Source organism: Salmo salar, chromosome 20 (genome assembly GCF_965601325.2).
Source record: "Salmo salar chromosome 20, fSalSal1, whole genome shotgun sequence".
NCBI classification, from domain to species: domain Eukaryota; kingdom Metazoa; phylum Chordata; class Actinopteri; order Salmoniformes; family Salmonidae; genus Salmo; species Salmo salar.
The window spans coordinates 43,655,101-43,681,492 of NC_138310.1; the positions used below are offsets into that span (position 1 = coordinate 43,655,101).

The window sequence follows — 26,392 nt, forward strand, 5'->3', positions numbered from 1 at the left end:
ATATACTGTATCATGATATGATATAGTGCATTCGGAAAGTATACAGACATCTTGACTTTTTCCAAATTTTGTTACGTTAGTCTTATTCTAAAATGTTTTACACACAATACCCCATATTGAAAAAGCATTTTTTTGTACATTTATTAAAAAGAAAAAACAAAACAATTACATTTACATAAGTATTCAGACCCTTCACTCAGTACTTTGTTGAAGCACACACACACAAAAAATGACATAATACAGAACATCAATAGACAAACATCAAACTTGACAGTATATTAACTATAGGCTATCTAACTACCCAACGTTTATTGGCTTGATTATTCCCGTCATTCTTAGCTTAGCTAAATGGTATTGTCGTGCGTTCTCAATGGACATTCGGGTGTTTTTGTAAATTCGCTGTGGCTATCTACACCAATTTCAGAGCACTCTCGTCTGAGTACCAGAGCGCAGAATAATGAATTTACAAGCGCTCAACACCCGTTGAATATGGCCGGTGTCAGTAAACGTTGGTAAAAAAGCGTAATTAAATTGTTTCCAGCAGCACAGTTACAGTCAGCAACGCTCTGGATAACATGAAAACTGCCTAACCAGCTCTGCTAGGGTGAGTAAAATGGTCAGAGTGGTCTCATTTGTGTCTGGAAGTAGCTAGCAAGCTAGCCAACGTTAGCTTGGCTGCTTGACTGCCGTTGTAAGGCCAGAACGCTCAAATCAACCCTACAATGTGAGAGTGAAACGGTCTGAATTTACAAACTGACAATCTGACAACATTCTGAATTATGAGCGTCATGTTGAACAGCTCCATATTTTCCGTTCCATCCTAACAGAAACCCAGAGGTTTTTTGGTTTTTCATGAAATAGAAACAGCATAACATTAATCAAATTAATTAATCAAGTACCAGTCAAAAGTTTGGACACACTTACTCATTCCAGGATTTGTCTTTATTTTTACTATTCTCTACATTGTAGAATAATAGTGAAGACATCACAACTATGATATAACACATATGGAATCAGTTAAGAACAAGTTCTTATTTACAAGGACAGCCACTCATTCCTCCCCGTCTGGGAATTGAACCCTGGTCTCCCGTGTGTCCTCCCCATCTCTGGTAATGCCAATATGGAAGACATATCAAATGCTTCTCAAAGATGCCCTCTGGTGGTCAAACTAGCACTAACTTGCAGTAACAGAAAAAATGGCTGGCAATTAAATGATGTGCCGCAGTATGACGCAACTTTTAAAGGAGTAACCACTGTACATGTCTAAACAAGACTCCACTTCAGCCGGATTACATGAGCCATCAAATTAGCCAGGTGTGTCTGGGGGTGATTACGGCCATCTATTATATTTCATGAACATGTGTACGTCTAGACAATAATGACCCATCCACTTAGCTAGATGTGGCTGGGGGGTGGTTATAGCTTTTCCTTCACATGACCCATCAATTTAGATAAGTGTGTTGGGTAAGCATAATCTAATAATGATAAAATATTTATAAAATGTTTTTATCTGGACACTTTGTGTTTTTGATATTGCTACTATGCAAATCAAATAAAATGTTATTGGTCACATACACATGGTTAACAGATCTTATTGCGAATGTAGCGAAATGCTTGCGCTTCTAGTTCCGACAGTGCCGCAATATCAAACATGTAATCGAACAATTCCACAACAACTACCTAATACACACAAATCTAAGTAAAAGAATGGAATAACAATATATATACTGTACATATAAATATATGGATGACAGAGCGGCATAGGCAAGATACAATAGATGGTATAAAATACAGTACATACATATGAGATGAGTAATACAAGATATGTAAACATTATTCAAGTGGCATTACTAAAGTGACTGGTGATCCATTTATTAAAGATTTCAAGTCTGTATGTAGGCAGCAGCCTCTCTGTGTTAGTAATGACTGTTTAACAGTCTGATGGCCTTGAGATAGAAGCTGTTTTTCAGTCTCTCGGTCCCAGCTTTGATACACCTGTGCTGACTTCGCCTTCTGGATGATAGCGGGGTGAACAGGCAGTGGCTCGGGTGGTTGTTGTCCTTGATGATCTTTTTGGCCTTCCTGTGACATCGGGTGCTGTAGGTGTCCTGGAGGGCAGGTAGTTTGCACCCGGTGATGCGTTGTGCAGACCGCACCACCCTCTGGAGAGCCTTGCGGTTGTGGGCGGTGCAGTTGCCATACCAGGCGGCGATGCAGCCCGACAGGATGCTCTCAATTGTGCATCTGTAAAAGTTTGTGAGGGTTTTAGATGACAAGCCAAATTTCTTCAGCCTCCTGAGGTTGAAGAGGCACTGTTGCGCCTTCTTCACCACACTGTCTGTGTGGGTGGACCATTTCAGTTTGTCCGTGATGTGTACGCCACCTTCTCCACTGCTGTCTTGTTGATGTGGATAGGGGGGTGCTCCCTCTGCTGTTTGCTGAAGTCCACAATCATCTCCTTTGTTTTGTTGATGTTGAGTGAGAGGTTGTTTTGCTGACACCACACTCCGAGTGCCCTCAACTCTTGTAGGCTGTCTCGTCATTGTTGGTAATCAAGCCTACTACTGTTGTGCCGTCTGTAAACTTGATGATTGAGTTGGAGGCGTGCATGGCCACGCAGTCGTGGGTGAACAGAGAGTACAGGAGGGGGCTGAGCACGCACCCTTGGGGGGCCCAAGTGTTGAGGATCCGCGAAGTGGAGATGTTGTTTCCTAACTTCACCACCTGGGGGCGGCCTGTCAGGAAGTCCAGGACCGAATTGCACAGGGCGGGGTTGAGACCCAGGGCCTCTAGCTTAATGATGAGCTTGAAGGTTACTATGGTGTTGAATGCTGAGCTATAGTTAATGAACAGCATTCTTACATAGGTATTCCTCTTGTCCGGATGGGATAGGGCAGTGTGCAGTGTTATGGACCTATTGGGGCGGTAAGCAAATTGAAGTGGGTAAGGTGGAGGTGATATGATCCTTGACTAGTCTCTCAAAGCACTTCATGATGACAGAAGTGAGTGCTACGGGCCGATAGTCATTAAGTTCAGTTACCTTTGCCTTCTTGGGTACAGGAATAATGGTGGCCATCTTGAAGCATGTGGGGACAGCAGACTCGGATAGGGAGAGATTGAATATGTCCGTAAACACACCAGCCAGCTGGTCTGTGCTTGCTCTGAGGACGCGGCTAAGGATGCAGTCTGAGCCGGCAGCCTTGCGAGGGTTAACATGTTTAAATGTCTTACGGCGGCCACGGAGAAGGAGAGCCCACAGTCCTTGGTAGCGGGCCGCGTCGGTGGCACTGTATAATCCTCAAAGCGAGCAAAGAAGGTGTTTAGTTTGTCTGGAAGCAAGACGTCTGTGTCCGTGATGTGCAAGTAACCACTTCACTCTACCATTTACACCTTCCGTATCCTGTGCATGTGACAAATAAACATAGATTTTATTTGATATAGCGTGTGTTTACCACACGGCCACAAATGTAAATCTTTAAAGAGATGGGTGGGGCTAAGGCTTAAGAATGTGTGAATGATACTGATACCATTTTCTAACTCTGAGTATCTACTTTTATCCAATGTAACAAACACCCTTTTAAATTTTGCTTCATAAGACCGAATCGAGACGGTCGGTCACATATGGAAGAGGTTGAAAAGCTATAACACTGGAATCTATTGTGAACCGAGCCGACAGATTTTTTAGACTTTACCTTTTGGCAAAGTTTTAAAAAATTGCGTTGTTTAGGAGTGCAAAGCCAAATTGAGGTATTGCACACGCACACTTCAAAGAGTAGGCTTTCCCTTACGGAAATATGCAAATGTACTTAGAACGCACCAATAGAATCTTGCTAGCATGATAGGGCACCGACTAGCGGTTCCACATGGCTGTGGTTGTAATAGATAGAGCTACATTTGCATGGCTCTATCTATTACAACCACAGGGGAGATGTGTGCGTGTGCTTGAGCACAATGCCCCCATGTGGGGATTAAACAATTTCCATGGTTTTTGCCCTAGCACTGCACAGCTGATTCATATAACTAACTCATCATTAAGCTTTGATTATTTGAGTCAGCTGTATAGTGCTAGGGTAACAAACAAAATGGGGGGGGGGTGGGGGGGGGGGCAGGTCTGAGTTAAGGAAACTCTGATCTATGTATCATCTATCATCTTTAAAACCAGCACCAGAATAAGATTTCAATTATCAACTTTTACTCAGACGCTGTATTAAATTAAACCTCAAAACATTGACATGATTAAAGCAAAAATATTTTTATTAAATCAAACCTCAAAACAACATTGACATTATTTAAAACAACAAAAAATGTCTTAACCCATGTCTTATTCTATGGCATCAGTAGCAATGAAACGTAAGCATTTTTAATACTGTAAAGGTGTTTTCTACAAACAAATGTCTGTAACAAATGTCTATAATTTCTATTGCAGTCCAGACATGTCTTCAGCGGAGTTCATTACAAAAGGGTCAGTCGAACTCCCTGCAATATATAAATACATACTGTATCTAGTATTAGAATTCTTTGCCTTTTGCTGGTTTACTATTTTTCCACATATGATTCTTCTTTCAACTCACCTGTTCTCACTCCTTTCCTCTTCTCATCACATATTACTAACAGTCTGTTCTGTGGTAAGGGAACATCTCTTTGGCCCTCCCCTGCCTCTGGGCAGTTTCTTCAGTAGTGACTCGCGGAACTTAGTGCACATCAAGAAGTAGATGACGGGGTCCAGGCACACATTGAGTGCTGACAGGAAGAGGGTGACCTCCTTCGCCTGGAACAGCATATAACGGCTGTGCCAGCTGAAGCCGGAGCCGGGTAACTGGCTTTGGGTGTAGGTCACGCGGCAGATGTGGTAGGGCACGAAACAAATGAAGAACACGGCCAGGAGGCTGAAGATACTGCAGTTGGACTTGCTGTACACCCCGCTGTCGTCCTGGCGAACGCGGCGGTACGACTTGTAGAAGTGGTGGGCAATGGAAGAGTAGCAGAAGGCTAGAACCAGTACAGTGGCCCAGAACAGGGCCACACCGAAATACGAGGACACCTTGTGCCACTGCTGACCCAGGGGGGTCTTTAGCTGCACACAGTGTCTGGAGCTCTCCTCGTCCGCAGGCTTGCTGGTCAGCACGACATTGGGGAGTACGGAAAGCAGCAGCAGGCTCCACGTCAGCAGGGCCAGGACCCGGGTGAACCCCACTCGCTGCAGGAGGTGTGTGCAGGAAGACGAGTGACCTACGACCTTGACGTAGCGCTCCAGGCTGATGAGGCCCATTAAGATGATGCCCACGTACATGGAGGAGTAGAAGAGCACGGCGCTGTAGCGGCACACGGCCACGCGGACCTGCCAGCCGCCCAGGCCGAGCTCGCTGGCCACACGCAAGGGGAAGGTGAGCAGCATCAGCAGGTCGGCCACTACCATGTTTTTCAAGTAGACCACCATGCCTGAGTCGCTGGGCACCCGGAAAAATATCCAGGCAGCCAAGCTGTTGAGAGCCAAGCCCACGCCGCCGATCAGCACGTAGAGAACTGGGAGCACCTGGTGGGGAGAAACAGAATGGGAATCTGGCTGGAGAATACGAATAGAGAGGTGGTTGATGCATAAAAATAGGATAACGCAAACACATTTGTTGAAGAAGCGTATGCTATGTCTCAGCATCAGTGTAAGTGTACTGCACCTATACACCCCTAGAAAAAAAGGGTTTCAAAAGGGTTATTCAGCTGTCCCCGGAGAACCCTTTTTGGTTCCAGGTAGAACACTTTTGGGTTTCATGTACAGTGCCTTGCGAAAGTATTCACCCCCTTAGCATTTTTCCTATTGTGTTGCCTTACAACCTGGAATTAAAATAGTTTTTTGGGGGGGTTTGTATCATTTGATTTACACAACATGCCTACCACTTTGAAGATGCTAAATATGTTTTATTGTGAAACAAACAAGAAATAAGAAAAAAAACAGAACTTGAGCGTGCATAATTATTAACCCCCCCCCCCCCCAAGTCAATACTTTGTAGAGCCACCTTTTGCAGCAATTACAGCTGCAAGTCTCTTGGGATATGTCTCTATAAGCTTGGCACATCTAGCCACTGGGATTTGTGCCCATTCAAGGTAAAACTGCTCCAGCTCCTTCAAGTTGGATGGGTTCCGCTGGTGTACAGCAATCTTTAAGTCATACCACAGATTCTCAATTGGATTGAGGTCTGGGCTTTAACTAGGCCATTCCAAGACATTTAAATGTTTCCCCTTAAACCGCTTGAGTGTTGCTTTAGCAGTCCCGGTCTCAAATCTCTGGAAGACTGAAAAAGGTTTCCCTCAAGAATTTCCCTGTATTTAGTGCCATCCATCATTTTTTCAATTCTGACCAATTTCCCAGTCCCTACTCATGAAAAACATCCCCACAGCATGATGCTGCCACCACCATGCTTCACTGTGGGGATGGTGTTCTCGGGGTGATGAGAGGTGTTGGGTTTGTGCCAGACAAAGCATTTTCCTTTATGGCAAAAAAAGCTACATTTTAGTCTCATCTGACAAGAGTACTTTCTTACAATATGTTTGGGGAGTCTCCCACATGCCTTTTGGCAAACACCAAACATGGTTGCTTATTTTTTTCTTTAAGCAATGGCTTTTTTATGGCCACTCTTCCGTAAAACCCAGCTCTGTGGAGTGTACGGCTTAAAGTGGTCCTATGGACGGATACTCACATCTCCGCTGTGGAGCTCTGCAGCTCCTTCAGGGTCATCTTTGGTCTCTTTGTTGCCTCTATGATTAATGCCCTCCTTGCCTGGTCTGTGAGTTTTGGTGAGCGGCAGGTTTGTTGTGGTGCCATATTCTTTCAATTTTCTTTCTTCCCCCATTTACTTCTCCACAACTTTGTCCCTGACCTGTTTGGTGGTGCCCCTTGCTTAGTGGTGTTGCAGTCCCTGGGGCCTTTCAGAACAGGTGTATATATACTGAGATCATGTGACAGATCATGTGACACTTAGATTGCACACAGGTGGACTTTATTTAACTAATTATATAACTTCTAAAGGTAATTGGTTGCACCAGATCTTATTTAGGGGCTTCATAGCAAAGGGGGTGAATACATATGCACGCACCTCTTTTCCGTTTTATTTTTTTAGTTCACTTCACCAATTTGGACTATTTTGTGTATGTCTGTTACATGACATCCAAATAAAAATCTATTTAAATTACAGGTTGTAATGCAACAAAATAGGAAAAACGCCAAGGGGGTAAGTACTTTTGCAAGGCACTGTATAACATAGACCCAAAAAGGGTTCTACTCGGAAGCAAAAATGGTTCTTTATAGTGTTCTCCTATGGGGACAGCCAAATAACTATTTTAGTTCTCTAAGAGTGTATGGATGCCTATACAGTACAAACATTTTAGTGTACATGTAGCTATCAGTCATTCATATTGTTTTCTTGCACATAACGTTCACTTTTTAAAACCTATAACTGTTTTCTTTGAGCCAGAGCCTCATCGCAGATATGAGAAAAGGAAACAAAAAGAGATCAGACATCAGTTCAACTTCTAGTTTTGATTTACATTGGTTGAGTTTTCAACTAACGTGAATTCAAAATGAAATCAATAAGACGTCACCATTTAGGTTAAAGGTTTGGTGGAAAAAAAATACGAAATGCCCTTACGTTGATTACTTTTTAAAAATCTAATCAGTTTTCTACATTGATTCAACTTAAACACAGATTTTGGGGATTTAAATTATGTGGAAACAATGTTAATTCAATCAGTTTTTACCTAGTGGGAGGTTATCAACCACATACCTCTACCCTGCCACCCCACATTTCACAACATTGAACGTTTTCTTTGGCCTTACATTAGATTAAGGCATCCAATTAGCTGACAAATTTGTGCCATGACGATTAGCAAAGCCCACTTGTCAGTATAGACTGACATGTAAGCCAAGATCATTTTGACTTGGGGTGGATAGGATAGGACAGGGGGTGGGCCTATAATGTCTTATAATATGCTATGTTTCAACTTTTCATCTGATAATATAACTGGTATTATTGTCAGTATTTAGTCAGGATCATTATGAGATTATTATGAGAGAGCATATAGGCTGAGGGTATTATAAAATATTTTCATTTTCAATATCTAAATAATTTCATTGCATTCTTCTGTGGCATAAACATAAAAGCACAGGTGCCTTATGTTACAACATCATCAGCGCTGTACCTGGTGAGTGAACACACTGCCGAAGTCTGTTGTCTGATTGGACGGGCCAGTGATCCAGTTGGCGGCCATGCCTGAGAGAGACAGTGTTTATTTCAACATACATACAGTCTCGTAAAATGCTGTCACTAGAATTTGGTTACAGATGTGCCTCTTTAGTGCAGAGAAAGTCAATAGCTTTAAATCTGGATTACTGGTGGTCAAAGAAAACCAAATCAAGGTAGAACATTTTTACATTCTGTAGCATTTGTACAACTTCACCCAAGTATGAACTTATAAACTGCTGAATCCTACTCGTTTTTTGTTTGTTTTTTTAAATACATAAAGCTTAAAACAATAGGCTTAGTAAGAATGATTCAGCCAAGTTATTCAGCACAAACAGAAGCCTCTTTTACACCTTGCATCAATATGTGTTTCATGATCTGAACAATATGATCCAATCCATAGAGAGCCTCTTCAGTAATTTAATAGGATATGTCATAAACCCTCAAAGTTCCAGAATGTGGTGAAAATGGCAGCTGTATTGGTCAGGGACAAATCCAAACCAGTCTAATTGGAGTTAATGGCAGTAGAGGCAAAAAAATAGTAATATAATTACAAATACAGTTCATATGGGTTTTATACACATTTTCTGTATAAATAGCCTCTAAAATGTATGTATACAGGCCATAAATGTCTACATTTTTGTTTTCTTGGGAAGCTGTGAGTGCTATTGTATGATACAATAACAGTATTTGTTGCATTTACAACTTGTCTAAGTCCTATCATCAACTGATTTCAGCCAGTGTATGGCTGTGGATTGAATGCATTGTTTCTATGGAATGATGGCAAATTGGCAGTTAATTTGAATAATTCCTCTAAAGTTGTCTGGCTAGCTAGCTAGCTAGCTAGCTAACAAACATGCAGTGCAGATAAATTATTTAAAGGAATTAATTTCCACTATCTTATTACAGTACTGGCAAACCATGGTTGATCAACTCCCTGACCAAATGTCTATCCTTTATCCCATCATAAGAAGGTTCATGTCCATCCTACTATTCTAATTCATAATTCTACGGTCCAATCACTATCTGATCAAGGTTTGTCACGTCTACATTTTGTATTAAAATCTTTGTCTTATCCGTTCAATGTGTCCGCATTGTGACCAGCTTGGCTGATGTCTCCCTGTATGAAAATTATTTAACTTATTTTCTTTCAAAATAATAGGAATTTATATATTTTAAGAAAATGACTGATGCCATAAGTCAATAGTGCTACCGGTCAATGATTTTAGATGCCGGTATAATGATGATTTAAATGGTTTGACCATCCAGATGTGTTTACACTTGATTCATATCCAGATACAATGCGTGCTTGACTAGCTCCGGAGGTGGTTAGGAAAATGTGATAAATCAGATCACAATGTGTATTTTAATCGTCTACACCTGTCTAAAAATGTGGGCACAAGCAGAATGAAGACAAGATCAAGACAAAGGGGGCATGTTAGCACTAGGTATAAATGGGGCTATAGATGAGTAAAACTCTGTGAAACAAAAGATAAAACATTCTGCACCGTGTCCATGTGTAATGTTAACATACAAGGGAACAATTAACACATTCCTTTTTGCATTTAGCTATGTAACAATTAGCACCTGCATACCTGTCATATGTACAGAACAGTTATGTGGAGTAGTACACAGACATATCTCCACAAACCATCATCTATAGTAGCTTCTTCTATACAAATAGAAAAGCAGTTCCTAAATATTTAAGTAGTCTGATACAGACTAACCTTCAGCAAGCAGGACAGATATTCTCTGAGGGGAAAAGTGGTGGTCTCTACCTCCTGGCTGTGTGATGAGAGGACACAGCTCCTGTCCTGTTGGATGGTAGAGTATCTCTGTCTGCCTGTCTGTGGATCTCTTACTGCTGACAACACAGGATGCTACTCAGACCTTGCACTGCTGTTCCAACAACGGCCTTGTGTTCTCCAGTCTCAAGGGTTACCTTTTGTCGGACAAATACACACAATAAGTTTTCCCTGTGATGCTCAGGCTTTATTGTCCCCCGTCTTACTCTCTTTCTCTCTGCATGTGTCCTCCTCCCACACGGTTCCTTCATGAGAATCGGAGGAAATCAGCGGGGGGCGGTGTCTAGGGTAGGGCATTGCATGAAATGGGAAGTGGGGTGTCCTCGCTATCCCTCCAAATTTGAGGATGTGGTTTCTGGTGTTCCTGGATCTGTGATTTCTGTATGATTTGGTTCCCATTTTTACATTTGAGTCAGTTAGTGAAGTTTAGTGGGGAAATTCAATAACATACCACAGTCACTGCAAGAAGACCTTTCTTTGGAATATCAGCAGAATCACTACCAGTGAGTGCAACAAACACAAAATGTTTCTCTTCACATTCACCGCCCGACACTTCACCCACTAAGGAGAATGCTGAGGTAGTCAAGTGAACAAGTGATATGAATGTGAGTCAAGTCTCACCAGGGCTGGCGCCAGAACGAATAAAGTTGGACAGGAATTTGATTTCCACTTTTAATGTATGTATGAGTATGTATGTATGAGTATGTATGATGTATGAGTGTTATATTAAACACCATATGTGGCGTGTGAGTTTCAAGTTTGGGTTAGCTTCCTACCCAGCAAACTTTCGTTAAAAAGACATTGAAAAAGGGCCTTCCGGGTGCCGCGGTGCTCTAAGACACCGCATCGCAGTGCTAGCTGTGACACTAGATTCTGGATTCGATTCCAGGCTCTGTCACAACCAGGAGATCCATAGGGAGGCGCACAATTAACCCAGCGTCATCCGGGTTAGGGGAGTGTTTGGCCAGCAGGGATGTTCTTGTCACGGTCACCCGGTTAACAGTGTTTCCTTCGACACATTGGTGCTGCTGGCTTCCAGGTTAAGTGACCATTGTGTCAAGAAGCAGTGCGGCTTGGTTGGGTTGTTTCGGAGGACGCACGGCTCTCGACCTTCGCCTCTCCCGAGTCCGTACGGGAGTTGCAGCGATGAGACAAGACTGTAACTACCAAATGGATACCATGAAATTGGGGAGAAAAAGGGGTAAAAAAAATAAGACATTGAAAAGACGACTTTCGTGTCGTTGAAAAGACACCTATAAAAAGACATCCTTCTACGGCCTGTTTTGGTTGAAAGTGAAAGTTGAAGAGATGTATTTTTCAGGTCGTTGTTTTAACGACTTTCAAATGTCATAATTTCAATGTACTTGTAGCCTATACACATGGACGCAGTAACCAAAAAAATGGTTTGTATTTTTTTTTAAATTAACAATCACACTACTCGTTACATTAGTCCAGTATTTTCACAAAACATTCAAAGAATACTATCTAGTACAGTGATAAGACAAAATACAGTTAAGTTCAAATTAATATAATTAATTATATACACTGAATAATTATCCATCAAAAGTATAGATATATTTCGCTGCGTTAGCAACGGTCCTGTGTGGTGGTGACGTGGAAACCACCACACCTGGCTCTACCAGGAGCATGTTTGAGGTGGTCTGCCGCAGCTCTCCGAACATCATGGTCAGTGGCCTTGCTGTTCCATTTCTTGACTGCAGCTGTAACACCAAAATAAACACAGTAAGTTATAGAAGAGACTAATGGATATTGAGCATCTTACAGGTTCCCCACAGCACTTAAATCAGCATTCAGGGCTCAAACCACCGGTTTATCACTAAGCAATGGTGGCTATTTTGTGTTGTGCAGTAATAATGATAATGTATTACATTTATTCCGAATAATTTAGAAGTGGATAAATGTGTTTGCTTTTCCGTGTCTATCAAAGACAAAACGCAATTTAAAAGATAAGTTTGGTTAAAGTTGTCCTGAGGGGCTGACAATTGATTAGGGCCGGGCTCAAACTCGCACGCAGTGTAGAAAAGACAAGGGCCTGTTTGTATGGCGCAATTCGTCTCTTTCACTCCTCCCTAATAGACTATTATAATCACATTCATTGGTAAACTCTGAACACTGTAGCCTAATATTTGTCAGTATGCGGAGATCGCCCCAAAAAAATTCTACTTGAAATGGGGGGGTGTTTATCCGACTGGTTGCTCAGGAGACAAAGGCAATGTCAGACATTTGACTTGAGCTCATAGAAAGAGGAAGGAGCCAGCGCTGCTTGCATGTGCCAAACAAGCTAGGCTAATATATAATTTTTACTGATTAATTGGTACAGTGTAAATACAAAATAAATTATAGGCGTACCAGAGAGTTGATCTGTACTAATGAAAAAATGATAAAGCCTTTTATTATTATTTAGGCCATTGTAAACTGTAGGCTAATTATTCATGAGAATGCTTGACTCATTTTAAATGCAGGACTAGTAGGCTGTGTGATGAAATTAAGTAATAATAAGGCCTAATTGATAACAGGCCAGAAAGCTAAACAAAACCAGCATAATGACATACTAGAGTCTGCTCTAATGAAGAAGAAAAAATGGTAAAGCATTTATTAGGGCTACAGCATAGCAGAATAAAAAAACTGAATTCAAGAAAATGCCATGCTGGGCAATAGGTTAAAAGGCTATTAAGGTCACATGATCACCTCATTCAAAATTGCCAAGCTCCTAAAACCATTCTTCTCAAAAAGGGACCACACAAATTACCACCATGCAAATGAATAATTGGTTTAGAAGACAAAAAAATTATCTAGCCTATTAAAACAGACAGAGCAGGTCATGTTGATTGCACGACCTTAGTGACCCTTTAAGCAATGGGAAGGTGTAGTAAAGGCTTTTCTTATGCACAACGCAACTCAGCGTGCCTGGATACAGACTGTTAACCAGGTATTGTGTGGTTACAGTACCACAAAACCTGAAGGACTTCGCTTTTATGGCTTTTATGACACTCACAGACATGATAAAAGTGGACCGATTAATTGGAATGGCCAATTAATTACGGCCGATTTCAAGTTTTCATAACAATCGGAAATCGGAATTTTTTTTACACCTTTATTTAACTAGGCAAGTCAGTTAAGAACACATTCTTATTTTCAATGACAGCCTAGGAACGGTGGGTTAACTGCCTTGTTCAGGGGCAGAACGACAGATTTTTACCTTGTCAGTTTGGGGATTCAATCTTGCAACCTTACGGTTAACTAGTCCAACGCTCTAACCACCTGCTTTACATTGCACTCCACGAGGAGCCTGCCTATTACGCGAATGCAGTAAGAAGCCAAGGTAAGTTGCTAGCTAGCATTAAACTTATCTTATAAAAAACAATCAATCATAATCACTAGTTAAACTAGTAATATCATCAACCATGTGTAGTTATCTAGCCTGTCCTGCGTTGCATATAATCGCTTAGGTACACGTTGCTCCAACGTGTACCTAACCATAAACATCAATGCCTTTCTTAAAATCAATACACAAGCATATATTTTTAAACCTGCATATTTAGTTAATATTGCCTGCTAACAGTAATTTCTTTTAACTAGGGAAAATGTGTCACTTCTCTTGCAACAGAGTCAGGGTATATGCAGCAGTTTGGGCCACCTGGCTCGTTGCGAACTGTGAAGACTATTTCTTCCTAACAAAGACAGCCGATTTCGCCAAACGGGGGATGATTTAACATTTTACATTCACATTTTAGTCATTTAGCAGACGCTCTTATCCAGAGCGACTTACAGTAGTGAATACATTTTTTCCCCCGTACTGGTCCACCGTGGGAATCGAACCCACAACCCTGGCGTTGCAAACACCATGCTCTACCAACTGAGCCCCACGGGACCAAAAGCGCATTTGCGAAAAAAGCTCAATCGTTGCACAAATGTACCTAACCATAAACATCAATGCCTTTCTTAAAATCAATACACAGAAGCATATTTTTAAACCTGCATATTTAGCTAAAAGAAATCCAGGTTAGCAGGCAAAATTAACCAGGTGAAATTGTGTCACTTCTCTTGCGTTCATTGCACGCAGTCAGGGTATATGCAACAGTTTGGGCCGCATGGCTCGTTGCGAACTAATTTGCCAGAATTTTACGTAATTATGACATAACATTGAAGGTTGTGCAATGTAACAGGAATATTTCGATTTATGGATGCCACCCGTTAGATAAAATACAGAACGGTTCCGTATTTCACTGAACGAATAAACGTGATAGTTTCCGGATTCGACCATATTAATGACCTAAGGCTCGTATTTCTGTGTGTTTTTATGTTATAATTAAGTATATGATTTGATAGAGCAGTCTGACTGAGCGATGGTAGGCACCAACAGGCTCGTAGCATTCATTCAAACAGCACTTTCGTTTTGCCAGCAGCTCTTCGCAATGCTTCAAGCATTGCGCTGTTTATGACTTCAAGCCTATCAACTCCCGAGATTAGGCTGGTGTAACCCATGCGAAATGGCTAGCTAGTTAGCGGGGTGCGCGCTAATCGCGTTTCAAACGTCACTTGCTCTGCATGGGTAACGCTGCTTCGAGGGTGGCTGTTGTCGATGTGTTTCTTTTTCGAGCCCAGGTAGGAGCGAGGAGAGGGACGGAAGCTATACTGTTACACTGGCAATACTAAAGTGCCTATAAGAACATCCAATAGTCAAAGGTATATGAAATACAAATCCTTTAGAGAGAAATAGTCCTATAATAACTACAACCTAAACTTCTTACCTGGGAATATTGAAGACTCATGTTAAAAGGAACCACCAGCTTTCATATGTTCTCATGTTCTGAGCAAGGAACTTAGCTTTCTTACATGGCACATATTGCACTTCTACTTTCTTCGCCAACACTTTGTTTTTGCATTATTTAAACCAAATTGAAAATGTTTCATTATTTATTTGAGGCTAAATTGATTTTATTGATGTATTATATTAAGTTAAAATAAGTGTTCATTCAGTATTGTTGTAATTGTCATTATTACAAAATAATATATATATATAAATAAAAAAATAGGCCGAATAAATCGGTACCGTTTTTTTTTTTGGCCCTCCAATAATTGGTATTGGTGTTGAAAAATCATAATCGGTCGACCTCTAGTCATCATAACACATGGGCTCTCATGTATTATTGCTTAAATATACCATGGCTGTTCGCCAAATCACCTTTCAGGGCTCAAACCACCCAGTTATTAATACAAAATATACTACAGAATAATGACATGTTTGTAGGTACCGTTGACAACAGAGTACAGAGTTGTGTTTCCTAATCCTCGCTTTGCGTGATGGCCATTGAAGTTGAACAAGGACATCAGGCCATTGGTAAAGAGCCTGAAAGTCAAGCACACATAGGATGAACTTTGTGAATTGAACACTTTCAAACTGCTGAGGAGATAAGGCTGGATTTACTGTCTTTGTTGCAGACAGTTTCTATCACTAAAGATACCTTTAAAATTACTTTCTTATTGGATCCATTCTGAAGATATGACATACCTGTCCACGACCTTGTTGGCACGGTCCTTGTGTCCTTAACACCAATTTTGCTTTACCTTGCAATCTGTGTCAAGAGACTGTTTGAAACACCAGAAGTTATGCAGTAACCACTGTCTCAATATGACTACTTAAAAAAAATTTACAAAAAAAAAATACATCTACAGGCATCGCTTTTTGTATCGCTTTAGGTAGTGTGAAAAATGCTGACTAAATCTACAAAATAAATTTCACCATCAGATTCTGTGCATCCACACCTTGGAGCTGCTTCTCTAGTTGCTCATAGTCTTGCCCTGTCTCCATCCTCTTGACATGGAACTCAGAGTCTTGGGGCTCTGCTCTCCCAACACGTTTCACCTCCTCCAATATCTCCAATTTAGTTAGGACACACTTCTGAAATTCTGAAAGGAGAACATTTTGTTGACACTGGAATTATGGGGTTGTCACACGCAAGAGGATCCTGCCAGACAAGATTGTGATCGCAAATAAAAGTGAAATTTTACTTGCAATAATACATATAGTTCAACGTTTCAATAATGTTCTGTATTCTAATGGATTCAGTGTTTAACTTTAACTCAAGTTTCAATTTTGTAGTACATTTTGAGGCATTCCACAAAATAGGTGCCTTTTGAATTAGTGCATCATTTATACATAAAATATCAGAGAGAATCAAAAGGCACACATTTCGTGGAACAATCCACTTACTGGCATTATTCATGGGAAACAACTCTGCGGAGGGAATGGGAGGGTGAGAGCTGCGATGACCTTGGCTCTGTTGGGACTGGCAAGTAGAAGCCCTGGATGAATCTGCAAAATTCAAAGCCAACTCAGTGTCAACCCAGAGGTAAACAGCAAAAAGAAATAGTACCTGATTTTTGTAAACCTAGACACTACAATAAATATATTTTAAGGATAGTTTTAATCTTCAGTTATCAAGACTGAACATGTGTATAATTTCTGCTCATTGTAAGAAAACTAGCATTGATGAGTGAACGTGTCCCCGTTGTGTGCATGTTGTCTGTGTGTGCTCTTTAGTTACTACATAACCGCTCTCACCTTGTCTGGTATATTAACAGGATGGATATGGAGAACATCTGTGCTCTCTGCTCTGGAGGTGGGACTGGCTAGTAGAAGGCCTGGATGATTCTGCAACATTCAAAACCAATGAATAAAACTTCCTAAAGGGCTTGACCGGTTAGCTGATTAAGATTTCTGGACTTGTCTGGCAAGCTGTACTTGACCCACCGTGTGTGAAGTGAGATGGGGAAGGAGAGCATCTAGAACGGCCAGGTGAATCCCTGGATTGCCCTGAAACACAAATAACCCAATTTGAGTGTGATCAGGACAACTTAAAAGCAAGGATCTGGATAGGAAAAGGTATATGTACCGTATAAATAATGATCCTAACAGGCAGAGATGCCTGATACAATAATGAAAATCCCATCTATGCTACCCTGTGAAAAGTTTGACATTTCCCACTGACTCTTCAGTTTATCTTACCCTGTCTAGGCATGTCCTCATTAAATTCATCCTGGGCTGGAGTAGAGGGAGAACAAGACCAGCTTTTCTGCCATTTTTGAGACTGCCCAGGGGAACTTCTGGATAGTCCTGCAACAAACATTTAAGCACATGACACATACAGTAAATCATGCATGCAATGTTATTAGATGCACATCAAAACACATCATTTATACATAAAATATCAGAGGGAATCAAAAAGGCACACATTTCGTGGAACAATCCACTTACTGACATTATTCATGGAAAACAGCTTTAGTCTTGATCAGTTGTGGATGTATAATTATCATCTTCACACTCTCATTTTCTGCAAAAAAGTTCATAAAAGTAAATAGTAAACATACTGTAATAATAAATATAGTGAGAGCAAGTTTGAATTACATTTTGACAAATGTAAACTACATTTTGACAGGCTTCTTCGCTAGTTAATTTTGGTCAATGCATTTTGCACTCATTCTCCTGTCTTATTTGTAACATATTAATGCCCTCTCTCCTGTGAGCTAACGTTCTTAGCTAGCTAGATAGTTAAAGTTAGTTAACCTATACTACAGTTAGTTAGCAAACCAAACAGCTTCACGCCTAACTAACTAGCTAGCATGTGCAGGTACCCAGAGAGTAACATCGATGTTAGACTCTAGCTAGCTAAAATGTTCCTGTCAAAAAACAATGACTCCACACCCGTTACCAGAAAACATAACTAACCGTAGTTGTTAGACCAATACAGTAAGCTAGCTAACAGTTAGTACAACCATCAAATATGTTAGCCCTGCTTTCCTGCCTTGTACTATCTAGCTAGCAACTAAGTTAACGTTAGCTAGCTAGTTAGTTAGCTAGCATGGAAGCATCCAGGCAGAGTTGCTAACGTTAGCCTAGAGAAAATAGTTTGCGACATGAACAGAAACTGATAATTAATATAACAACCTTATCAAATTACAAACGTTTTCAGAAATGTTGACGCTTACAATTATCTGCGTGTCCTTGTGTTACATTCTAGAGGAACAAATGGTGGGTGAACTACTTGCTCGTTCTGCCTCTCCCAGTTTTGAGGCATGACGGTTATAAATTGTAATACATTAGAGGTCATTTTCAGTCATTCTGTCTATATCAGAACATCTAACCAGCTATTCGAGAAAAAATAGATTTTAAATCAATATATTTTATTATATTGTGTATATCAAATAAAAAGTCAAACGTATACTATGTGCAATAATTGTATTCGTGTATGTCATGCATTTCAATGAGCACAAGCTGATCTGGCTGACCTTCGGTTATATTTGGACAAAAACGGATGGACTAAATTATAGCCCAGTTTTTGGGAAGACAATTTTGGCCAAAATAAAGTCCATGACAGATCTAATATAGACGAAAATTCGCCGTCCGTGGACGTCACGTGCTGAGTGGGTTACAATTTATACTACCATTTCTACCGATCTGCGTACCAGTTATGATTATTTTTATATGGACATTTTTGTGAAACAGTTTCATTTAATTAATAACGTTTTTGTTTCTCAAAATCAGTTAGTCCTAAAAAATTGAAATAAAATGATATAAATTGAAAAGTTAAACTCAACTAATGCGAGAGCACTAGCCTCTGCTCAGTTTGACCTCCCTTAAACGTTCTAAATGGAAAGCGATCTAATAACGATATACCTCTCTCAGGCCGACATCGGCGGGATGTATGTGTGCTATCTGGGTATATGGACACATTGATACACCGTGATCCATTGGCGGCTAAATAAATGAGCGCATGGAACTCAGAGATAGCCTAGCCTAAAGGCCAGTGCAGCATTAGGCCTAGAGCTTCCATCATCAACTAAGTAAAATACATAGGCCTAAATCTGACAAATAAAAACAGTTGAAAATATCTTGATGAAAGAGAAGGATTAGCTAAAAGGGTTAGGGGAAGGGTTACCTAACATGATAAGTAGTTGCAAAGTAGCTAAAAGTAGCAAGTAGTTGCAAAGTTGCTAATTAGCTATAATGCTAAAGTCCATGATGAGATTCGAACACACAACCATTGGTTTGCGTTATATCAAATCAAAGTTTATTTGTCATGTGCGCCGAATAAAACAGGTGTAGAGCTTACAGTGAAATGCTTACTTACAAGTCCTAACCAACAGTGCCATTTTTAAGTAAAAAATAGGTATTAGGTAAACAATAGATAAGTAAAGAAATAAAAAAAACTGTAAAATGACAGTGAAAATAACAGTAGCAACGCTATATACAGGTGGTACCGGTACAGAGTCAATGTGCGGGGGCACCGGTTAGTCTGGCTAATTGAGATAATATGTACATGTAGGTATAGTTAAAGTGACTATTATTGGTTCCACTTTTCTGGGCTCCGTTATTTACTTAACAAATAAGGAATACTCAAAATTTGCACTTATAAATCATAACTATTTTAATCAAAATACAGCTGTAGACAGAAGTCAAAGATCAAACATCAGACATACAACTGATGTCTCTCCTGAGTTCTGCCCCGAACAAAAGAAAGACAGGATCTTATATACCCGAGATCACACCTTATGGTGCGATCTCCTATATCAAACCCTGCATGTGCAGCTAAAAGAACAAGTAACTCTTAACACAAGGTTTCTGAGAACCTGTCTCAGCGGTATGCAAATCTACCCTTGTTTCAGAGAATAACAGACGCTGTCTCTCTATCACCCACAGTCCCTTTTCTCACCTTTTCTCACAGACGTGGAGCTGCGGGATTTGGCAGAGAGCTAGACACAGACAGAGGCCTCAATATTCAGCTATACAGTGAGCATAAGTACAATGGCACGTAAGCAAATTAATTACAACATAAATAGTAGTGACCCCCAAAATCAACATTAACCCTTCACTATGCATAGATGATAAACAGAGACTAGCAGCAGCGTAAAAGAGGTGTTGGCGCGTGGGGGGGGGGGGGCATAATGCAAATTGTCTGGGTAGCCATTTGATTACCTATTCAGGAGTCTTACGGCTTGGGGGTAAAAGCAGTTGAGAAGCCTTTTGGTCCTCGAATTGGCGAGAGAACAGTCTATGACTGGGGTGGCTGGGGTCTGAAAACTTTTAGGGCCTTCCTCTGACACTGCCTGGTGTAGAGGTCCTGGATGGCAGGCAGCTTAGCCCCAGTGATGTACTGGGCCATACGCACTACCCTCTGTAGTGCCTTGCGGTCGGAGGATGAGCAGTTGCCATACCAGGCAGTGATGCAACCAGTCAGGATGCTCTCGATGGTTGAAGGTGCCAACAAATGTTATAGTCATCATAAGAATGTTTTACTGTTAAATATAAAATATCAGCTCCTCCCTCGACGGGGATTGATTAAGTTCACATTTTTTGGGCTTTGGGCCACCACCTACTGCGCGTGGCCAGACTGGTCTCATAGGCTTGACGTAACAGCAAATGCAACAGCAAACACACAAATTCGTATGATATGTTATGTATGGTATGGTTACATAAGATAAAAGGTTACTTAAAGCAAAAATGAAAGGAGGGAGGGCAGTTGGAGGTTGGCTGGTGTGGATGGTAGGTACATGTTTAATGGACGCTTAACCAATTGTGCTATTATGTGTTTTTTTCGCGTTATTTGTAACTTATTTTGTACATAATGTTTCTGCCACCGTATCTTACGGCAAAAAAGAGTTCTGGATATCAGGACAGCGATTACTCACCTCGGATTAGACAAAGATTTTTTCTTCAACAAGCAGGACGCACAGGATGTACTTCAGATACCCGACAAGGCCAAAATCCCCATCATTGGCAAGAGAAAGACACGCAGGTATAGAGGACACAGGGCGGGGTGCCTTGTAAGGATCCGCCGTTGGCGATTGGGAAATCTGCCCTTACCATCAGTATTACTTGCCAACGTACAATCATTGGACAATAAATTAGATGAGGTACGATCACAAATATCCTACCAACGGTACAACAAAAACTGTAATATCTTATGTTTCACCGAATCGTCGCTGAATGACAACATGGATAACATTCAGCTGGCGGGATATTGGCTGCACCGGCTAGATAGAACAGCACACTCCAGTAAGACGAGGGGGGGCGGTCTGTGTATATTTGTAAACAACAGCTGGTGCACAAATCTAAGGATGTCTCTAGATTTTGCTCGCCTGAAATAGAGTATCTCATGATAAGCTGTAGACCACACTATTTGCCAAGAGAGTTTTCATCTATATTTTCCGTGGCTGTTTATTTACCACCACAGACAGATGCTGGCACTAAGACTGCACTCAGTCAGCTGTATAAAGGAAATAAGCAAACAGGAAACAGCTCACCGAGAGGCGGCGCTCCTAGTGGCCGGGGACTTTAATGCAGGGAAACTTAAATCAGTTTTACCTCATTTCTATCAGCATGTTAAATGCGCAACCAGAGGAAAAAAATTCTAGATCACCTGTACTTCACACACAGAGACACGTACAAAGCTCTCCCTCGTCCTCCATTTGGCAAATCTGACCATAATTCCATCCTCACTGATTCCTGCTATCATGCAAAAATTAAAGCAGGAAGCACCAGTGACTCGGTCTATAAAAAAGTGGTCAGATGAAGCAGATGCTAAACTATAGGACTGTTTTGCTAGCACAGATTGGATTATGTTCCGGGATTCTCCCGATGGCATTGAGGAGTACACCATATCAGTCATTGGCTTTAGCAATAAGTGCTTCAAGGACGTCGTCCCCACAGTGACTGTACATACATACCCCAACCAGAAACCATGAAGTACAGGCAACATTTGCACTGAGCTAAAGGGCAGAGCTGCCTCTTTCAAGATGCGGGACTCTAACCCGGAAGCTTATAAGAAATCCTGCTATGATCTCCGAAGAACCATCAAACAGGCAAAGCGCCAATACAGGACTAAGATTGAATCGTACAACACCGGCTCCGATGCTCCTCGGATGTGGCAGGGCCTGCAAACAATTACAGATTACAAAGGGCAGCACAGCCGAGAGCTGCCCAGTGACACGAGCCTACCAGACGAGCTAAATCACTTCTATGCTCGCTTTGAGGCAAGCAACACTGAGGCATGCATGAGAGCATCAGCTGTTCCAGACGACTGTGTGATCACGCTTTCCGTAGCCGACGTGAGTAAGACCTTTAAACAGGTCAACATTCACAAGGCCGCTGGGCCAGACGGATTACCAGGACGTGTGCTCCGGGCATGTGCTGACCAACTGGCATGTGTCTTCACTGACATTTTCAACATGTCCCTGATTGAGTCTGTAATACCAACATGTTTCAAGCAGACCACCATAGTCCCTTTGCCTAAGAACACTAAGGTAAATGACTACAGACCCGTAGCACTCATGTCCGTAGCCATGAAGTGCTTTGAAAGGCTGGTAAATGGCTCACATTAACACCATTATCCCAGAAACCCCTCGACCCACTCCAATTTGCATACCTCTCAAACAGATGATGCAATCTCTACTGTACTCCACACTGCCCTTTCCGACCTGGACAAAAGGAACACCTACGTGACAATGCTATTCATTGACTACAGCTCAGCGTTCAACACCATAATGCTCATCACTAAGCTAAGGATCCTGGGACTAAACACCTCCCTCTGCACCTGGATCCTGGACTTCCTGACGGGCTGCCCCCAGGTGGTGAGGGTAGGTAGCAACACATCTGCCATGCTGATCCTCAACACTGGAGCTCCTCAGGGGTGTGTGCTCAGCCCCCTCCTGTACTCCCAATCAGTAGTTTGTTGAAGCACTTTTGGCAGTGATTACAGCCTCAAGTTTTCTTGGGTATGACGCTACAAGCTTGGCACACATGTATTTGTGGAGTTTCCCCTATTCTTCTCTGTAGACCCTCTCAAGCTCTGTCAGGTTGGATGGGGAGCTTCGCTGTACAGCTATTTTCAGGTCTCTCCAGAGATGTTCAATCGGGTTCAAGTCCGGGCTCTGGCTGGTCATTCAGAGACTTGTCCCAAAGCCCCTCCTGCATTGTCTTGGCTGTGTGCTTAGTGTCGTTGTCCTGTTGGAAGGTTCAGCCTTCGCCCCAGTCTGAGGTCCTGAGCACTCTGGAGCAGGTTTTCATCAAGGATCTTTTCTGTACTTTGCTCTGTTCATCCTTCCCTCGATCCTCCCAGTCCCTACCGCTGAAAAATATCCCCACAGCATGATGCTGCCACCACCATGCTTCACCGTAGGGATGGTTTCCAGGTTCAGGCCGAAGAGTTCAATCTTGGTATCATCAGACCAGAGAATCTTGTTTCTCATGGTCTGAGAGTCCTTTAGGGGCCCTTTGGAAAACTCCAAGTCAGCTGTCATGTGCCTTTTGCTGAGGAATGGCTTCCATCTGGCCACTGTACCATAAAGGCCTGATTGATGGAATGCTGCAGAGATGTTTGTCCATCTGGAAGTTTCTCCCATTTCCACATTAACTCTGGATCTCTGTCAGAGTGACCATTGGGTTATTGGTCACCTCTCTGATAATGGCCCTTCTCCCCGATTGCTCAGTTTGGCCGGGCGACTAGCTCTTGTAAGAGTCTTCGTGGTTCCAAAATTCTTCCATTTAAGAACGATGGAAGCCACTGTGTTCTTGGAGACCTTCAATGCTGCAGACATTTGTTGGTACCCTTCCCCAGATCTGTGCCTCGACACAATCCTGTCTCGGAGCTCTGCGGACGTTTCCTTCGACCTCATAGCTTGATTTTTGCTCTGAAATGCACTGTCAACTGTGGGACCTTATATAGACAGGTGTGTGCCTTTCCAAATCATGTCCAATCAATTGAATTTACCACAGGTGGACTCCAATCATGTTGTAGAAACATCTAGGGGGCGATCAATAGAAACAGGATGCATCTGAGCTCAATTTCGAATCTCACAGCAAAGGGTCTGAATACTAATATGTAAATAAGGTATTTCTGTTTTTATTTTTAAGAAATTTGCAAAAAATGTCTTAAACGGTTTTTGCTTTGTCATTATGAGGTATTGTGTGTAGATTGGTGAGGATTTAAAAAAAATGTAATACATTTTTAATAAGACTAACATAACTAAATGTTGGAAAAGTCAAGGCGTCTGTATACTTTACAAATGCAGTGTATATATTTATATATTTTTTTTGCTAAACAGAGCCCCAACCTGCCCTGAATGACGGGTTGCCACTGGTCTTAACTCACGATGTAAGCCACTCATTTTTCGATGAAGTCTGTTTTTTAACATCCATTGCAAATGATAGTTCCTCAGTATTTGAAAAATCTTTCCAACACTTCCAATCACCAAGCCTCGGTGTGAAAGAGCAAAATATCATGATCTGACGATCCTATATATCCAGTGTAAACCTCATAAAAAAAAGATTTTTGTCCCAAGCTCACTGGTGCAGGAAACTCTGAGGGCCCAGAATAGGCTATTGATACAATGTTGCAAGTTTGCTAGTGACAGCTTCTAGATGGATCAAGTGATTATTTGATACAATGTTGCAATAGCTCAAGTCAAGACAGATAGAAAGGGAAGCAGACAGGCAGAGTAGAGAGATTAATGTGTTTGAAAGAACCAGACTTTTCATCAGGATATTGTCTGTTTTTATTTGTCGGCTTTAGGTCTATTCGTTTTACTTAGTTGATGATGGAAGTTATAGGCTTACTCTTGTATCTCTTAGTTCTATGCGCTCTAGCCATTAATGGATCACAGTGTATCAATGTGTCCATCCATATGGAAGAGGCTAGTGCTCTCACCATAGTTGAATTTTAACTTTTACATTTGTATCATTTTACTTGGTATGATTAACCACGTGACAATGATTTTGAGCAAGGAAAACATTATTATTGAAATGAAACTGTTCCATGGAAATGCGCATATGAAAATACAACTGTCCCGCAGATGGGTAGAAATGGTAAGATAAATTGTAATCTTCCCCAAACTTGAAACTCGCTAGCTGCCTATGGTCTTTACTATTACAGCCATTAAAACAATGGTGAATGTGCAAGCACCTGCACACATAGGAGATCCCTTAAAAAAAATCAACTGCCGTCCAACTGATTCGTTCTGGCGCTGGGTCTGAATGAGAAGAGCGACATAAAAGAGAGAAGAGAAAGAGAAGACCGGAAGGTAGCAGGAGAGAGGGAGGGTGATGCATGAGGAAGAGGACACAAGGCAGACAGAACTAAAGACTGAACAAAATAACAAACAGAAAAAGCTGAAACAATGGAGATACTAGTAGCTAATAATAACACTACTGCAATCTGATGTCTGATGGATTGTGTCTGTTAATATTTCCAATGGTAAAGGTCTTGCCTTGGGACATTGAGAGGAAACACAGTCTAAATTCTTTATGAACTCACTTTGAAAGGCTCTGAGTAGTTTTTCCATAATTTCAGCCAGTAGTAGCCAGTTGTAGAGCTCATGAGCTAAAACGGGTCACTAAAGTTTTGTATGTCATATTAGGCTGTGCATGTGCAGCTCTGCATAAAGGTTCACCCAATTGGCACTAACTAGCCCCACTGTCATTAGGCGGATAATGTGCCCGACTTCCAGTTTTACCTTGCAACCTCATGATTGCAACACATGATTGCACCTGCCTATGAACATTGTCCATTAAATTATGTTGTTGTAGGCTACTATGGACTGAATGTACATCCCTTGAACATTGTGAGAATTTTGTGCAACTTCCGGCGCACGTTTACAGTGAACACTGAGGCAGTTTTAGTAGCCAATAGGCTATTGAGGCTATTTGAGCATAATGTAGGCCTACCAACCAATGGAGCAAATCCCATAACATTTTCACATGGAAATAGCTTTGATTTCAATGACATAGCCTGTCTTGTTTTTCACACTTTGTACAAAATAATAAAATGCAGTACGACAGGATCTTTCTAAACTTTATTAGCTAGCTATAACTGTCATGTTCATGTGTCTCCGGCCATGATCAACTGAAAAATTACCTCACGACCTGGGTGGTCTTAACCAATCATCGCAGTATGATACGAAGGTAGAATACAACCAATTACAATTCAGTATGTTGACACATATGAATATTACACCCCCCCCCCCCCTTAAAAATATATAATATATACTACTGTTCAAAAGTTTGGGGCACGTAGAAATGTCCTTGTTTTTGAAAGAAAAGCACATTTTTTGTCCATTAAAATAACATCAAATTGATCAGAAATATAATGTAGACATTGTAGCTGGAAATGGATGATTTTTTTATGGAACATCTACAGAGGCCCATTATCAGCAACCATCCCTCCTGTGTTCCAATGTCACATTGTGTTAGCTTATCCAAGTTGATCATTTTAAAAGGCTAATTGATCATTAGAAAACCCTTTTGCAATTATGTTAGCACAGCTGAAAATTGTTGTTCTG

At 41.3% G+C, this 26,392-nt stretch overlaps 1 protein-coding gene and 1 long non-coding RNA gene across 6 annotated transcripts; both read right to left on the minus strand.

The window, feature by feature from the left end:
• Positions 1 to 4,482: 4,482 nt before the first annotated feature.
• LOC145850479 (P2Y purinoceptor 14) lies at positions 4,483 to 10,180 on the minus strand. The gene is made up of 3 exons (XM_082966449.1): positions 10,010 to 10,180; positions 8,191 to 8,261; positions 4,483 to 5,533 (listed from the first exon to the last, which is right to left on the minus strand). The coding sequence occupies exons 2-3, from the start codon at positions 8,257 to 8,259 to the stop codon at positions 4,598 to 4,600; spliced, it is 1,005 nt and encodes a 334-aa protein (XP_082822575.1). The 5' UTR covers positions 8,260 to 8,261; positions 10,010 to 10,180; the 3' UTR covers positions 4,483 to 4,597.
• A 1,257-nt stretch (positions 10,181 to 11,437) lies between these two features.
• LOC106580663 (uncharacterized) lies at positions 11,438 to 18,134 on the minus strand. Of its 5 annotated transcripts, none has more exons than XR_001322936.3 (10): positions 18,047 to 18,134; positions 17,320 to 17,391; positions 17,067 to 17,174; positions 16,812 to 16,874; positions 16,623 to 16,712; positions 16,272 to 16,373; positions 15,824 to 15,967; positions 15,570 to 15,646; positions 15,313 to 15,407; positions 11,438 to 11,757 (listed from the first exon to the last, which is right to left on the minus strand). It is a non-coding gene; the product is annotated as an uncharacterized LOC106580663 (long non-coding RNA). The 5 variants fall into 5 exon arrangements; XR_001322937.3 differs by having other exon boundaries at positions 17,316 to 17,391; XR_001322939.3 differs by having other exon boundaries at positions 15,801 to 15,967; positions 17,316 to 17,391.
• Positions 18,135 to 26,392: the final 8,258 nt, after the last annotated feature.